The 17,595-nt window shown below is 37.2% G+C and overlaps 1 protein-coding gene across 19 annotated transcripts in view; it reads left to right on the forward strand.

The window, feature by feature from the left end:
* Positions 1–17,595, forward strand: part of RBMS3 (RNA binding motif single stranded interacting protein 3) — a 1,638,617-nt gene that overhangs the window by 1,150,673 nt on the left and 470,349 nt on the right. For all 19 annotated transcript variants that reach the window (XM_060180467.1, XM_060180472.1, XM_060180474.1 and 16 more), the window contains one exon: positions 15,492–15,583. In XM_060180467.1, the coding sequence (XP_060036450.1) occupies positions 15,492–15,583 (92 nt within the window). The remainder of the gene's footprint in view (positions 1–15,491; positions 15,584–17,595) is intronic.

The following is a 17,595-nucleotide window of genomic DNA, read 5'->3' on the forward strand; positions in this document are numbered from 1 at the left end:
CCTATGCTCCTTGAAATCTCATGAGACTAGTAAGAGTAAACCCAGTTGTGACATATTTCAGAGCAGGATACGTGAGGATAGCTCATACCATGAGTGTCATGTCAAAATGTAGAAGAATCTGGACCAGTGGATGTAGGATAATAATGACATTATACATTTCTAACAAACTCCCAAGTGACACTGTCATTGTTGGTTTATAGATAGCACACAGAACAGCAAAGGTGAATATCTCTCAGGTGAGACCCTCTGCTCTTGACTCACACAAATATGCCCTCTCGTTATGTTATCAAGATACTGACTAGTCAGCAATATGTAGGTAAATATCCTTATTGTAATTTCTTAAAATGCACCCCAAAAGAGCGTGTTTTAGGATCAAGAAATACTATGCTCTTTTAATATTTAAAATGTTCAAGAAAACCATGGCCATAAGAAAGAGACTTCAGTTGTAATTCACAAGTCAGCAGCATGTAAAGAGACAACTAAAAAAATAATAAGAATAAACTAAAATAAAACCTTGTACCTAGCATACCAGTTTAAAATCTATAGTAAATATGTACTTGATAATACATGTTTTTGTTAAAAAAGACTACTTTTACTACATGAATTAATGTGTAGATACAAATATAATGACATGATTATTCAAGCTTGATATGCAAGCTGAATTGAATTACACATCTGAAATTCTGTCCCACAATATCTTGATATATGTTCAAATTCCTTTGAGACTGATCCAACATAATTGTAATGAGACAGAAAATGGCCTTGTACTCCCTTCTTCTTCTTCTTCTAGCGTTTGCCCTTTTTCCGCAGCCAGTCAACAGCGTCAGGTTGAGCCTGATGTAAAGTTTCGAGACCTCCTTTGAATCTGGAAAGGTGGCAGTCGTTGACTATGTGGGTCATAGTCTGTCTGTAGCTGCAGGGGCAGTTCGGGTCGTCTCTGGCTCCCCAGCGATGGAACATAGCGGCGCACCGGCCATGGCCTGTTCGATAGCGATTGAGGAGGGCCCAATCATAACGTGCTAGGTCAAAGCCGGGTTGACGCTTGCAGGGGTCTGTGATGAGGTGTTTGTTCTTTGATTTACAGGGTACACAAGGATGTCTGTAAAACATAGTTGAAATAAACAAGAAAACTAAGTAGAATAACTTTAAAGTCTGAGAGGTATAATAAATTTTAATAATTCCTATTTTATTAATTTTCAAAATCTTTCAAAATGTGAAACAACTTTTGCAAGTGATCCAACATTTGCCAAGATTATAACTTAGAGCTCAGAAATCTTTAAGAAAGGGTTGGAAAATTTAAGTACAAATAATAAGAGGTTGACAGGACAAAAAAAAAAAAGTCCATATTAATGGAAAAGGTCAATAATATTTGTTATCAATATTTGTCAATAATACTTGTTAATAATACTTGTTGATAAGATGTTATACATATACATATATTATGCTATATTTCTTTCAGTAACGTGTTATTAAGTGAAAAGTCACATTATAATACAGTGTGTATATTCTGACACCATATTGACTTAGAATAAAGGAAATTTAACTGAATTCATCTCTCAGTGGTGGCATTGGGGATATTTTTCTCCATATTGGCTGAAAATGTTTAAATAAAGTTGTATAGCATTTGACATTATAAGAAAAAAATACTTATATACTTAGGGGGAAATGAATAATTGAATCATTTACAAAATCCTAAGTACACATTTGTATTAATCTATAATTGTTGATAATAGGAATTGTATCTTATCATGCTTTAAATCAAGTATTTCTAACACATGTAAAAGTAAAAATGCAAGAATTGCTTTTTGTTTTCTTAAGTAATAGTAACAGAAGAAATCACAGAACAACTTCTTTTCTCTTTACTATTTATTTATTTATTTATCAGAGCATTTCTCAGCTCTGGCTTATCATGATGCTAGGGTCTGAACCTGGAATTTCAGAGCCTCAGGCAGAGAAGCAGAAAAAGACTGAATGAAAGCATGGTGCTGAAGCTTCCATCACTACTGTAGGGGCTTACTGTCTGGGTCATATGTATGGAAAAGCTATCACTATCCAAGTGAGTTATTTCTTCAGACTATGAATTTATCAATTTCTTGAGAAGGTAGACCAGAGCACCAATGTCTAAACAGAAGGGACTTATATTTTATTTGCTTGACTTTATTTTTATAGCATCTATATTTTACTCTCGACTACCCATATATACACTTAAGTTTATTTTTGATAAAACTAAATTTGTATTTAGTGTATCAGGTGAGATGGAATAAAAGCAATTTGAGGCCTAATAGGAGATAAATGACACCATTTCTCATAGTGATTCAAATAGTATATTTGGATATTTATTTAATAATTACATTTAGTCCTATAAACACATCCAGTAAAGTATGTGGATAACTTGAGAATGCATAGATTTAGTTAAACAGGAATTTGCAGGTTTCACAATGAGTTGTCAAAGACATGGAAGAAGAAATTCTAAAATATTCTTTCCTCAGGAAAATGACACACAAAGTTTCCATTGTACATAAAATTAGATGTATTGCAACATCAATAAAGAAAATAGTTGGAATGTAAAATGAAATGAAGATCATAAGGTCACAGATAATACTGTTTCTTAAAAAGGTTGCCCTGCTCCAAAAAGGATGACAGAGGACCTAGTGGGGGTTGTATTGCTATGTGGGAAACTGAGAAATGTTATGCATGTACGAACTATTGTCTTTACTGTGGAATGTAAAACAATCCCCCAGTAAATCAATTTAAAAAATGTTGACCTGAAAGTAAGATCCTTTTCATGCCCTTGCTTTTTTTCAGGGATCTATTGCTTCCTTCCAGGTCTTTGTCCATTTCTACTGCAGTGTCCGTCCTCTAAAGATGAACGTGCAGTGGGGCAATGGGACCTTTCTGCTGTAGACAGAATACAAATATGCTTCCCAGGCCACCAGGCTCTGTCACTGAGTGAATATAAATTAAAGTGGGAAGATGGGACAGGCCAGAAAGGGGTGTTTTTTTTATTGATTCTCCCACATTGAGGCCTTTATCTCTGCTCTTCTGTTGGAGGAATAGGAGCTAGTTTTAGCATTGCAAAGATAGAGAAGAAAGGATGGGAAGACAGGAATTAAATCATAGTTTTGCTTACCATATGGTATTCTGGTGTTGTAGAGCTCTAATTAGAGCTACATCTTGTCTTCCTCATAGTTACAAACTCAGTAGTATTTTAGCAGTCCTTCAGCTGGCTCCTGCAGCTACCATTACACACTATCTCCTACTGTTGTTGATGGCAGAGAAGTAAAGGACCAAGGGTTCACACAAGACATCTATTTTGTCTGTATCCTTCAACACTACCCATTAGCAAACGAAAACATCACAATCTGATTCATAGAAATTAATCTACCCACTTACAGCCAAGCAGACTGCTCCCTTAATCTCTGCAACAGTCTAATAAAATGATGATTTCTCTAGTTGGAAGCCCTTGGCAAATTTGTGAATTTCCTTAAATCTCAATAAAGTATGGTGCTCTCTTTAACCACATAAATAATGATGCTGATCCTAATTTTGATTTGATTCAGTCTGAAAAAGCAATTTCTCTCATTTAAAAATTAATTGGGGGTGAGGAAGTAAGGGAGTTTGGGAATTAGAATTTGTGTTTAGTTTAGTAAGACTTTTGTGCAACATAAATGAAATGAGAAAGTGTCCCATTTTCAAGTGGTAATATACTAAGTACTTTGCTCTCTAGAATTTTCTGTCTTTGCAATTGTTTTATTCTATAGGAAAATGTCATCTGAGACTGAATTTCTCTTCCTCAGTCCTCACTTCTCTTTTATCTGCAAACAGCATACGGTGTACCCCCCTACCTAGAAGAAATAATTAGTCTTAATTTTAGAATATGAACATTGGTGTCTAATGGTGGCTCACCTGGTGATGTGAACATGTAACTGTTGACAAGGACCAGAATTCAGAACCCCAAATCCCACCTGTGGGGGAGAAGTTTCATTAGTGGTGAAGCAGTGCTGTAGGTATTTCTTCTCTATGTCCCTCTTCTCCTCATTTTTAAAAAATATTATTTATTTATTTATTATTGGATAGAGACAGAGAAAAAATGAGAGGAGCGAGAGAGATTGAGCGGGAGAGAGACACAGAGACACCTGCAACCCTGCTTCACCACTCGTGGAACTTTCCCCTCAAAGGTGGGGACCAGAGACTTGAACCTGGGTCTTTGTGCACTATAATGTGTATGCTTAACCAGGTGTGCCACTGCCTGTACCTCCCCCATCCCTCTCTCTACCTTTGTAAAAAAAGAGAGAAAAAAAAAAGGTGACTGGAATGGTGAAGTTGTGAAGACACCAATAACTTTGGTGACAAATAAATAAGTATACCAACACTTTCCTTTCACATGTTAAGAGTGCTGGTTCTTCGCTATACCATGAATTAAATTAAATGAAACTGGCAGACAGGAAAATGGAATTATACACACACACACACACACACACACACACGCATACAAACATACATACATACATACATACATGCATGCTGTGGATAACATTATCATCATGCCACTCATTAAATCAGATCCTGACTCTTGGACTTCAACTCTCATGAACTGAACTATAAACTTAAAAAAACATATACTATAAATGTGTCATTCCAGCATGGCACTTCCTGTTTGGAACTTTATAGTCTAATGGATAAATGATGAAATTTAAGTACATTGGGTGATCATCTTATATTAAGAGGCTTAGTTAGATAGTATAAAATGCCTGATAGGACAGGTTATCCTAGGAGGTTTTCATTATCCCTTTAGCAACTATAAGGTTTTTCCTGAATATAGCAGCTGTTCAGTAAATGAAATAATGATGATAATAACAGAACAATTATTATAGTAAAGTCACATTATGGTTTATAAATGTCCCTCCTTCACAGGTAAATCTTATTCTAATAATTGATGTATCACCTGAGTGTTTCTGGCAGTAGGATATTGGAATATTTAGGCAATTCACTTCAAACAGCAGGAGATTATATTGAACCAATATACTTACTGTAGTGTGAACACTGTTATCCAGTTTATTTGTGGAGTGGCTGAGAAATGTACTTCTTGAATACAAAGTCCAGATATTTTTGCTATTCTGTATATCATGTGCCCTCTATTTCCCAAAGATGTTTCAAAATGCAGGTGATTTTATATTTGACATTTCAGATTTTCTTCTCCCCAAAATAAGCACTAATTCCTTTTCTTTTAATTGTTTTATGCATTTCAGGGCATAAAGCCAGTGAGTTTATTCTATTGTTGTTTATACAAATCATTCACAGAAGTAGAAGCAAAATAAATGATTGAGGGGCAGGCCAGTGGTGCACCCGGTTAAATGCAAGGACCAAAGCATGGATCCAGGTTCGAGGCCCCTGGCTCCCCAACTGTATGGGGAAGCTTCAGGATTGGTGAAGCAGGTCTGCAGGTGTCTATTTTTTTTCTCTCTCTCTCTCTATATATATATATATCTCCCCCCACCCCTTTCTTTAGGGTTATCACTGGAACTCGGGCCAGCACTATGAATCCAATGCTCCTGTGGCCATTTCTTTCGATATTATGGATAGGACAGAGAGAAATTGAGAGAGATTGGGAAGATAGAGAGGGAGAAAGATAGACACCAGACACCTGCAGACCTGTTTCACTATTTGTGAAGTGACCCGCCCCCTCCCACAGAAGGGGAGCCTGGGGCTCGAACCATTTCTTTGAACAGGTCCTTACGCTTTGTATTATGTGAACTTAACCCAGTGTGCCACCAACTGACCCCCTTTCTCTCTCTCTATGCCCCCTCCCCTCTCAGTTTCTCCCTGTCCTATCTAATTAAAAAACTGGGAGGAGTGTATAGCCACCAGAAGCAGTGGATTTGTAGTGCTGGCATCAAGCCTCAGTGATAACCCTTGTTTGCATTTTTTGTTTTGTTGTTGTTTTGTTTTTTAGATTGCAAATATTTTAGAGACAGAGAGGAAGAGGGGCAGAGAGAGAGTGAAAGAGTCCACGGTAACCAAGCTTTCAATGTAGTGGGGCTTGTGCTCAAATCTGGGCCATACACATAGCAAGGCATTACACTATCCAAGTGAGCTATTCCATCAGCTTATGCTAGCTTGGGTTTACAAGTATAAAAACGTAGCAAGTCATTTGTTATTGCTGCCATTCAGCTGTCATTTTGAATCACATAATAGAGATCTAGAAAACAGTAACAAGAAAGGGCTTTCAATTATTATTCATTATGTAAAGGGATACAGAAAGGGCCAGTCAAATTCTAGAGTCATGCAGGCAGGTTCTTACCCTTCAGGACTTCGACAAGTTCTAGAAATCTTACCTTATTCCCTCCAATTCAGTTTGCCTGCACTGATCCTAGACAAAAGCAACTGAATATTGTTGAGCTTAAATAGAAAGAGAGGGGGATTTATGGAAGGGCAATTCCCACACATGTTCAACTGTTAAATTCAAATAGAACTTCAGTTGAACATATAATTCCTAGACAAAGTGTTCACTTGCTCTGTTTAAAAATCACATTTGACTCACAGCTGGATCGTCTTTGAAAGAAGTTGGGTGTTACAATGAACCATCTGTGTTTGAAGTGAGATTTTTATGACAGTCATTCTGAAAAGGAAGAGCAATGCAAGCATTGTGAAATTTAGTGTGCAGTTACACTTTGAGAGCAAGCCCTCCCTTGGCTTGTCTGGATGCCACCCCAAATCTGAAGCAGAAGTTTTGACATTATCTCCCCACGCCCATAAGAAACAGCCCTCGTGTTGGTAAATAAGTAATCCGTATAAATTGAGAATTTAAGGCGCCAGTGACAACAGGAAAGAATGAAATAAACTATTGACTATGGGAAAGAAACAGCTAACAGGATCCAAACAGATTGTTACAGGGTGGTCCAGTTGAATTGCAAGTATTACAGAGAAGCTTCTTTAAAATTCTCTAAAGAGACGGAAGTCAGAACCCTGTGACAACTCTTATTGTGTAAAGAATTCTACTACATTTTTCTAGAATATATACTCCAAGAAAAGAAATGTATGCTTCCTTTTTCACATACTCACCAGGCTTATAGTGCATAGAAATAGGAAAGATTTCAAATTAATAGGCAAGTTTAAAGCATTTCAGGAAAGCATTGACTGTGTCTGCCAATGGAATGAGTGTATTTGGCGAATGACCTAATTAGCATGGAGTTGGTTCTTTCTCACTGCTCTGCTTCCCTCTAATTGCAGAACTGTTGGCCTTCTCCCCACCCCCCCCCAACCGTCCAATAAGGACGGGTGTATGGAGAAAATAGTGACATTCAGTTTTAATCCATTGAACCTACTGCCAAACTTAATTATGTAATTGAGGGAACAATACCAGTGGGCTTCCAGCCACTTGGGCCGGGGTGTCTAATGGTTACCATTCTCCAGTGTTTTTTTTTTTTTTTTAATTTTATTTATAAAAAGGAAACACTGGCAAAAACCATAGGATAAGAGGGGTAACAGCTCCATACAGTTCCCACCACCAGAACTCTGTATCCCATCCCCTCCCCTGATAGCTTTCCTATTCTTTATCTCTCTGGGAGTACACAGCCAGTGTTTTATCAAGGAGTTTAGCAGTTACCATAAAGCATTATTAGCTGGAGCTGAACGAAACTCCCTATCCTGCTCCTCACCAGATGTAGGTACAGAGGTTTCTGTTTCCTGATTTGATTCTTTGTCATTAAGGAAAAAAGCAAATTGAAACCAAAATGAACTTACTTTGTTCCTTAGTAACTACATCGTTATTCTTCAGGGAAAGTTTCATGTTTCATTTTTATTTCCTTCTGACTGTGATGGAGTATATCTTGTCACATAAAACTCAAGAATGTAGAGTTTATTTGTAGAATCAGAACATTTTTTCCCCATCATTGCCTGAGACATTTTTACCCCTGAACTTTCATTTTAATTAGGTAGAGCGAGTGTGCATGAAAAATGAATAACTGAAATATTTCAGACCTGGTAGCTTTTTCTTTATGTATAACTTTGTTTCATGAGGTCTCACCTCCCCATAGCTGGAGTCTTCAGCCAAGCAGTTGTTTTTGTAGGAAGAGGCCATTTTCTCCCCCAGGCCCTCTTTAGAAGTGCTCTCTTCTCAGAGTTCACTCATAACCTCCTCAATTCATTGAAAGCTCAGGGTAGCTCATGCCCTCACAAAGATCTCTTCTGTTTAGATTGGAGTTTAGCCCTGGAGATCAAATCATGATTTTGTAATATCCTGTGTAACATGTGGGGGTGGAAGGAAAGAGAGGAAGGGAGAGAGAAGTTACGCTGGAGTGGCAGCCAAGAGGCATACAGTAGGAACAACCTCACCATGAAGCAGCATGGCCAAGAGAGGACCATGAATGCTTGACGTTTATATTATTTTTCATGATGGTCAAAATTTATTAACAAACCGTTTTTAAACTAATCCCTGTTGCTGCAGTCCCGTGAAATGTGTTCACATCTTTTAAACATGCATTCAGTTAATTTTGGCAAATATGTATTTATCACAGGTGCTATGTTAGGGACTCAGTATCTGGGAATATACACACCAATAAAATATAGAGAGAAATAGTATAAAGAAATAAGTAACACATAGTAAGCAAGAGAGTTCTTTGTTTCCTTTCAGTCATAGTGAGCAAAGGGAAAGGGCCCACTTTGGGTAAAGGGAACATAGCAAACACATTCTACATCCTCTCACTCACCCTTTTTCTCAGAAAATTGTTTTATAAACACTCCTTCCCCCAACTCTCCTGAAGCTCTCAACTCTTCTGCTGGATCTTTCCAATCAATATTCAAGGTGCAACAAATAACTTTTTGTTGAATGATTGGTGTGAGTGCTCAGTAGTTCTCTTTCCCTGGCCTCACATATAAACACCCAACCACATTTCAGAAGATGTAAGTTGCTGATTTATTTTTCCTGGGGATGAGTCTTGTATATGGATCCTTTTTATTTATTTTTTTTACACCCACAGTGATTATAATACACAGCTAAATTGAAGACATAATATAACCTACCTTAAGACGAAGAAGCAGGAATAATTAATTTGGCCTCATTTTTCCCCAGAGTTAAATTGTCTATTTTTCATCCCAGCCAGTTAATGGCACAGAAAACGGTTACCACTCTCTCTACTTCCTTATCTTTCTTTTAAAATTATATTAGTGATTTAATATTGATTTACAAAACTACAAATAATAGGGGTATAATTCTGCACCTTTCCCATCACCCATAGCTTTCTTTTTTTTTCTTTGTCTCCAGGGTTATCACTGGGGCTCAGTTCCTGCAATCCCAGAGGCCATTTTTTCCATTATTTTGTTGTTGTTATTGCTGCAGTTGTCACTGCTATTGTTGTTGTTATTGCTATTGTTGTTGTTGGATAGGACAGAGAGAAATTGAGAGGGGAGAGGAAGACTGCGAGTGGTAGAGAAAAACAGAGACCTGCTTCACCACTTATAAGGTGGATCCCCTGAACCCCCCGCAGATGAGAACCCCGGGACTTGAACCAGGATTCGTATCCCTATTCTTGTGCTTCATCCCATGTGTGCTTAAGCCACTGCACTACCACCTAGCCCTCTCACCCATAGTTCTGTGTCCCCATCCCCTCCATTGGAAACTACAGTAGTTCTCCCAAGGTCACAGATACGGGTTGACTATTATTTCTATAACTATATTTAGATATACTTGTTCTTTTTTTCTATAGTCCTGCCTTCTTTTCCATGTATTTCTTTTATGATTCAGCTACTCAGCCTTCAATAGTACTATTTGCCTGAAGAAAATGATCGTACCATCTATGCTCCTAAGTACAACAAGAACTTTCAGGCTCTCCGATTACTAACACCAGTAGAATTTCACTCAATGGGCTTGAGCTCTGTCTCTTTGGAAGTTTTCTTACCTTGGCTTTGAGAAATGCTATTCCTTTTTGTTGGTATGTTTCATATTGGTTTGGTCTCCTTCCCCCCACCTCTGGGAGGTTGTGGTTTAACCCTGCTAGTTGTGCCCTCCTTGTCCCTGCCCCAAAGAACCCCTATGGACTTCCAGGGTCCCGGCTGCAGCGGTGGGAGGAGAAAGATGGAGTAGCACATGGTGTGGTGATTTGCCCGCTCCTGAATAAAGATTAAATTGTGTTCTCTGTCTAGCCATGTGTCCCTGAGTCTCTTTCTACTGCCGCGAAGCTAGCCTGGCCTGCTGGAGCTCCGAACATTAACAACACCCTTTTTCTCTCTTTTGCTCTCTCAGATTCAGATTCACCTTTATTTTCCTCTGTGCTTTCATTTTTGTATCTTGATGACTAAATGCTGAAATTTCTGAGGTTCCAAACTTAGACCCTTTGTTTTTACTTACACAAGGCTTGTGTAATTATGTCTAATTTAACCTCTATAAATATTATATTCCTACTGTTCACTTCCAAGCTTAGATTTCTGATTCTGTCATTCCTTCTGAGGACCAGTCTCATATATCCATCCACTTCTTCACATGTTCACTTAGATGTCATATAGATACTTCTGATTCAAGATAGCTTAAACAGACTTTTTAAAAATATTTTTCCATCTTTCCTATTGTGTCTTCCCTCTTTTAGTCTCCCCAATTCAATAAATTACATCTTTACTCATCACCCATTCATATATTTATGGTGAAAAAGAAAGAAAGAAAAGAAAAGGTAATCTCTGTCATCCATTTCTCCCTTACTTCCAACCCTGTAATCTATCACTAATTTCTGGTAAGTCTGCTTTAAAAACATAATTCAAACCATTTACTTCATTCTCTTCATTTTATAGCCAGTTATAATTTTCTCAACAGCAGAGATAGCCCCTAAGTCCTCACTCTAGTTCCACTACTTCTACCTAATCCTCAACAAATTCAATCTTCTTTCTTTCTTTATTTTTTATTTTTATTTATTGTTTTGTCTTTATTTATGTATTGGATAGAGACAGTCAGAAATCAAGAGGGAAGGGGGGGATAGAGAAGGGGAGAGATAGAGAGACACTTGCAGCCCTACTTCACCATTTACAGATCTTTCCCCCTGCAGGTGGGGACTGAGGGCTCAAACCTGGGTCCTTGGGCATTATAACATTGTTCAACTAGGTGTCACCACCTGTCCCCCCCACACACACATAAATCCAGTCTTCTAGATAAGGCAGCCAGCATGATATTTTAAGAAATGTAGATTGTTTTATGTCACTGCTTCCTTAGAGTGTCCAATAGTGAAAAATGAGTATTTATTTCTATACTACATGATTTTATTTTTTAAAAGGAAAACATGCCATTTTATAGGCTAGATTATTTTTGTATTTACTTGTCTCATGCTTATCTCCTAAATCAAAAATGAACTGCAAAAGGATGGGAACTATACTATCTTTTTCTTTACTAAAAGCTCTGTGCCTGATGGCATTACTGAGCATGTGAATGGATGAGAAGGATTGACCAAAGCATGAGGTGTGAGAGGCTACCTTCTAAACCTTACTTAGCCACTTCTACTGGAACCTCAACTATTCCACTAACAAAAGTACTGCCTGAAGGTGAAAGGGTGAATCTTTTCACAGAATTATTTTATTCTTTGTCCTTATTCCAAAACTCAAAGTATTTTCCTGAATTCTGTCCTTTCCAGCTGAAAATGTAGTACTAGAAATGGTTTGCAAGGAGGAGTTATGAGGCATTTCATTGTATTTGGAAAGGGCAGATACAGATTTGACTTCAAATCCTAAATCTGTCAAGTAAGCAGGTAGTAACTTTGTATCAGTGGTATCTACCTTGCCTACCACTTTGCTTCTTTTTGTTTACACATGAATGAACATGACACCAGAAGTACATAAAAGTTTTTATAATTTCACCAGACAGCAATATGTGAACCACCCAACATAGTTTCTGGTACATGTAAGATAATATCTGTCAGTTTCATATTTTGCTTCCTATTAACTTTACTCTTGGATGTTTATACTTCTTTGTATTGGTACTATTTTTTTAAAATTTTTCTTTCAGTGTTATATATCCCTCTACCTTACCCATCTTTGTGGGTGGCGGTCCTCATATTACTCACGTAGTTTAAATTTTGTGGGAAGAGAAGAATTAACAGTACTTACAGAGCAAGCTTCATTTTTGGATTAGAAAGACAAACTTCACAGCTTCCCTCTCCAGCTTTTCAAGAACATTTTATTGTACACTGCTGTGTAACAAGTTCATTGTAGAATAACATGCTGGGAGGGAGAAAAAGAAGAAGGGATTCGAGGGGAGAAAATTAAAAAGTTAATTAAAAGAAACAACTTTGATAATTGAATTTCCTTGCACTCTTCTTTGGTTATTGGCATTGAAAGGGGGTGGGGGCAGTGTCCCAGCACATGATTAAATAGGGCTGCCTCTGTAGCTCACTTCAAAACGTCTACATGTGATAAGTATGAGCACAGAACACATCCCTGCCTGACAGATGAGAGCAAAAGGAAGGAGTATGCAAGATGGCTTTTTGAGATGTGTATAGCAAAACTGCTCACATATTCATTCTTGAGCAATTCTCCTTTGAATCCAAAAATTCTTGACAGCTGACATTATTTTTAGGGTAAGCCCTGAACTAGTATCAAACTAGTATCAACTGTCTGTAGGCATGTAAAATCCCCATTTCTTCGCCCTTCTTTGTATCGTTGTGTTAATTGTCTGCACACCAATCCCACCACCATCCTAGATCTTTCCATGACTGTGCTTTGGGTTCCCCCAATACCCTCTCGGCCCACCCCCATGTCCTTGACCAATGATGTCACTTATAGGTGGAACTGGATACACAAGGGTAAGGTAAAACATGAGGTGAAACTTTGTCCAGATGTGGTGTGCCATCAAATCCCCTTTCCTATGTACTTGCCCCCACTGGCATACAATCAAAGGAACAGGCTACCAGGGCACAGCCAAGTAGCACTCAGTTAACAAATAAGTGAAATGGCACTTTATTGCTTTTATCTTTTTTTTATTAGTGATTTATTATTGACTTACAAAATTATAAGATAATAGGGGTACAATTCCACATTTTTCCCACCACCAGAGTTTTGTATCTTTATTATCTCCATTGGAAACTGCATTAGTTCTCCCAAGATCACAGATATGAGTTGACTATTTATGTTTGTGTGTGTGTATGTGTGTGTGTGTGTGTATAAATTTGCTTTTTTCCCCTATGATCCTGCCTTTTCTTGATAATTCAGATCTAATACTTCTGAGTTTCTCCCCTTTTACTCCCCCCCTTTTTTCTTTCCTCTCTGGAATTGAAGTTTAAAGCCCTCTAGTCATTTTCCCCTAATATTTTCCCTTTATGGAAGTATAGACCAAAATATTTATGGAGTGAAGAAGGTGAAAGATCTATAGTTGCTTCTCTGCTGGAAATGGACACTGGCAGGTGAATCCATACTCCCAGCCTGTTTCTATCTTTCCCTGGTGGAGTAGGACTCTGGAAGTGTGAGGTTCCTGGACACATTGGCAAGGTCATCTGCCCAGGGAGTTTAGGATGAAATTGTACTAGCATCCACAAGTTGGTGGCTGTGGCTTAGTGAATTTATTTCTGCAGAGATTGTGAATGTATTTTGTTGAGTTTTCAGGTGATTTATCTTTTGTTTTCTAGTTTATCAGGAGAGTGATCTAAAATAGCTCCTACTCCATAGCCACACCTTCTTTTTATTAAGGAATCATTTACTTACTAGAAAGAGCAATCAGACCATCACTACAGCATATGAGGTACTAGGGATAGATACTTATGAGTCTTGTCTTATAAAACTGAGCCTCCTCCCTGGCTGTGAATCTTTGTTTCTTATTTTTAAAATAAGTTTGAATAGGGAGTGGGGTGGTGGCACCCCCAGATAAACATACATAGTACTAAGCACAAGCACCCACACACAGGATCTGGGTAGGAGCCCATGGCTCCCCACCTGCAGGGGGGACACTTTACAAGTGGTGAAGCAGATATTCAGGTGTCTATCTTCCTCTCACCCTCTTTATCTCCCCTTCCTCTCTCAGATTTACTCTATCCTATCCAATAAAATGGGGGGGGGCTATGGCCTCCAGAAGCAGTGGATTTGTAGTGCTCACACTGAGCCACAGTAAGAATCCTGGAGGAAAAAATAATAATGTTTGAATATTTATTTAACTACTCTTTCTCACATGTTTAACAATGTAGTGTACTGTATCATTGATTGGGATGGTGGTAGCATACCTGGTTGAGCACACAAGTTAGTATGTGTAAGGATCCAGTTCAACCATCTGGTCCCCAATAACAGCTGAGAAGCTTCACAAGCAATGAAGCAGTGCTACAGGTCGGTCTCTCTCTCTCTCTCTCTATCTGTCTACCTTCCCCTCCCCTTTCAATTTATCTTTGCCCTATTAAAGATAAAATAAAGATTAAACAATGATACAATTGATAGAGACAGGATCTTTTAATGAATTAACAAAGATTTGGGAATCAATTGGAGGTACTTTCAAATTCTAAATTTTATTCATAACCTTTGTTCACCTAGTCTACTCAGCATATGCTAATTAAATGCCTGCCACCTGCCATTTGCTAAATACTGTTGTGATTATATTATAACCTTATGCAAATACTATGTGAGTTTTCTTTGTTTGTTTCATCATTTTGTTATCTCTGAGGCATCAACATCCCAAAGCCAACTTTTTCAGATATAAAGAGAAACAAAAGGAGAAAGATAAAACACCTCAACTTTCTTAGCCACTCATCTGTAGTTGGATATGTAGTTTGCTTCCAAGTTGAGGCTATTATGTATTAAAATACTACTCAGCTATTAGAGTAATAAAACTAACTTCTTCCCCTCATATTGGGTGGAACTAGAAGGAATTATGTTATGTGTAATAAGCCAGAAATAAAAGGTGAATATGGCATGATTTTGCTCATAGTTAGAACTTTAGAAACAAGGACAGAAAGGGGAAACACAAAATAAAATTTGAACTGTTGCTGTATTCCAGCAAAGAAAATTGGGGGTGGGGCAGGGAGAAAAGGAGCTGGTGTGGGAGGAAGGTGGCTTTCAGGTCCTAGTACACAGTGATGGACCTACTTTGGGGCTGAGAGTGCTTTGTAGACACCTATCTTGGTGGGATGAGAAATTATACCTGTGTGCCAACAACTGTACCATAAACCATTAACTTCCATTAAATATGAAGAAAATAAGGAGAGCTATTACAGAGCAATAATTCAAAGAAAATAATGTAATCCATATATCCACAAGTCAACTTGCTGATTTAAAATATGATAAAGTTGTTAGTTGGATAGTGCATAAGAAGTAGAGACTGGATTTCTGTCTGCATACCATATCTGCAAAAAAAAAAAAAACCTAGAAAGTTACTATTTTTGTATTTAGAAACATTGCAGTAGTATCTTTCCTGATACCTTATGAGAGCCGTATGTCCAGCTAAGGTCTTGAATGCAAGTCAGACCAGAAAAATGAATTTCATCTTTATAATGGAGTTGGTCCTATGTTGAACACTAACAGGCGGTTTTATGTTTCTACAGGTTATGGTTTTGTAGATTTTGACAGTCCTGCAGCTGCCCAAAAAGCAGTAGCATCTCTCAAAGCAAATGGTGTGCAGGCACAGATGGCCAAGGTAAGACTGGTATTTAGAATTGTTTTCTTTAATCATCATATATTCCTCTGTTGTCATGAATTAAATTAGAATGGTAGTCTACAACAGTTTGATTATATTCTCTTTTTAGGGAAAGCAAAAACTTTCAAAGTACCTGGCTTTAGAATCTGGTGATTGTATTTTATTATTATTTTTCTGTATTGATCGATGTGCTCTTGTGTGCTGCTACAGTAATCTTAGACGTGCTTTGAGGACACTTGTGAAGTGTCTTGTTTTTCCTGAGAAACAAAGTGTGTGTGTGTGTGTGTGTGTGTGTGTGTGTGTGTGTGTGTGCGTGTGTGTGTGTGTGTGGTGGGGGGGTGTATCTGTATGTCTAGAATTTGCACTGATAGACCTTGTATTGTTAACTGTTTGGAAGTAGTAGAGTCTCAGCAAGTTATCTTTTATAAACTGTCTGCTAAATATTTGCTTGTTGTCATATAGAGATGAGCTAATCTTTGGATGATGAAGTTTTCTGATCTGTGCAGAAAAAAAGAGTTTACGCAAAATGTATCTTGTCTGTATTGCGAGAATATTCCTTTTGGCCATTTTAATTAGAGTTTTCCTAGATTATAATTTTGTACATATTAATAATTTTCAATACTCACTAACTGTAGATAGAACAAGTGCCCTGGAACTATCTGAAATTATATTTCATTTCTATATTCAGTGAAATAAATAGAATAAATTATTATAATAGGTTTTTATTCTAATTAAAATTGTATGTAGAACAATCTGAACATGTAAAAAATGACATAGAATTATATATATATATATATATATATATATATGAATATGATGTATCATTATAAATTTCTTGGTGTTGATATTGTGCTATAATTATGGGGTATGTAGCCTTACGGGAAAGTGGGTGGAAAATGTATGCTATGTTTTCAACTTTCTGTAATTCTGAGATTATCGCCAGATGAAAAGTTAAAAATCATTTATAGCATGTGGATATTTGGTACATATTTACTTTAAAGTCAGGTTGATTTGGATTTCTACACAGGCAGCTTAATGAAAAACTTCCTTTTTTTTTTTTTTTGGTTACTGCTGCTGAATGTGAGTTCTCAAAAGCTGAATAAAAGAGCCAGTAGATCTTAACATGCTGATCTTTTCATTTGTGCCATATGCATATATAAGCATTTCTTTGATTATTCCTGCAATTAAGTTGACCTCTATTATGACAAAGTCATCAGATTTTTAATCATTTGAATTTTGTTTTTATTCCTAACATTCCTCTGGTAACATTTTCCAGTTTCTCGGATGCCAAGAGGTGGAATATTTATTTGGTTTTCTTCATCATCAAATGCCTTCTAGAAAGCTGATACCACTTGGATCTGTATCTGTTAACCTTTTGTTGTGGGTCACTTTCCGTATAGATTATTTTCATGGACTCACTGGCTGTTATGATGTATTAATTGTTTTCCAAGGTAGCAGAAATTAGTATTTGAATATTTTAGCTGTGTAATGCGTTTCTTATCAGGATTATGCCTGGAAGCTGTAAATTTGGTCATGAACTAAGATTGATGAAGCTAATATTTGTAATTAATAAGTAAATTACATACATGTCTTAGCTTAAAGATTACTTGGCAAAGAGTCAATGATAAGTGAAGTAGCAAATTCTTATACCCCAGGAACATGTGATACAGTTGTAAGGTATGTGTGAAACCTAAAACCATTTTAAGAAGAAACACAACACATATTGATAAGAATGGATATAAATGCTTAAGAAAAATTGCATTGGAATATTTTTGATGGTATCCACTGATATACTACTATAGAAATTGCTAGTTTGCAGCAATTTAGAATCAATGAATGCTGTGTGCGCAATTTTCTTTCTTTCTATTTTTGACTCCAGCTTCAGGGTTATCTCTGGGGCTCAATGCCAGCACCACAAATCCACTGCTCCTGAAGGATATTTTTGCTATTTTTAAAAAACAGGATAGAACAGAGATAAATTGAGACAGGAGGGGAAGAGAGAAAGGGGGAGA

This window comes from Erinaceus europaeus, chromosome 21 (assembly GCF_950295315.1).
Source record: "Erinaceus europaeus chromosome 21, mEriEur2.1, whole genome shotgun sequence".
Taxonomy (NCBI): domain Eukaryota; kingdom Metazoa; phylum Chordata; class Mammalia; order Eulipotyphla; family Erinaceidae; genus Erinaceus; species Erinaceus europaeus.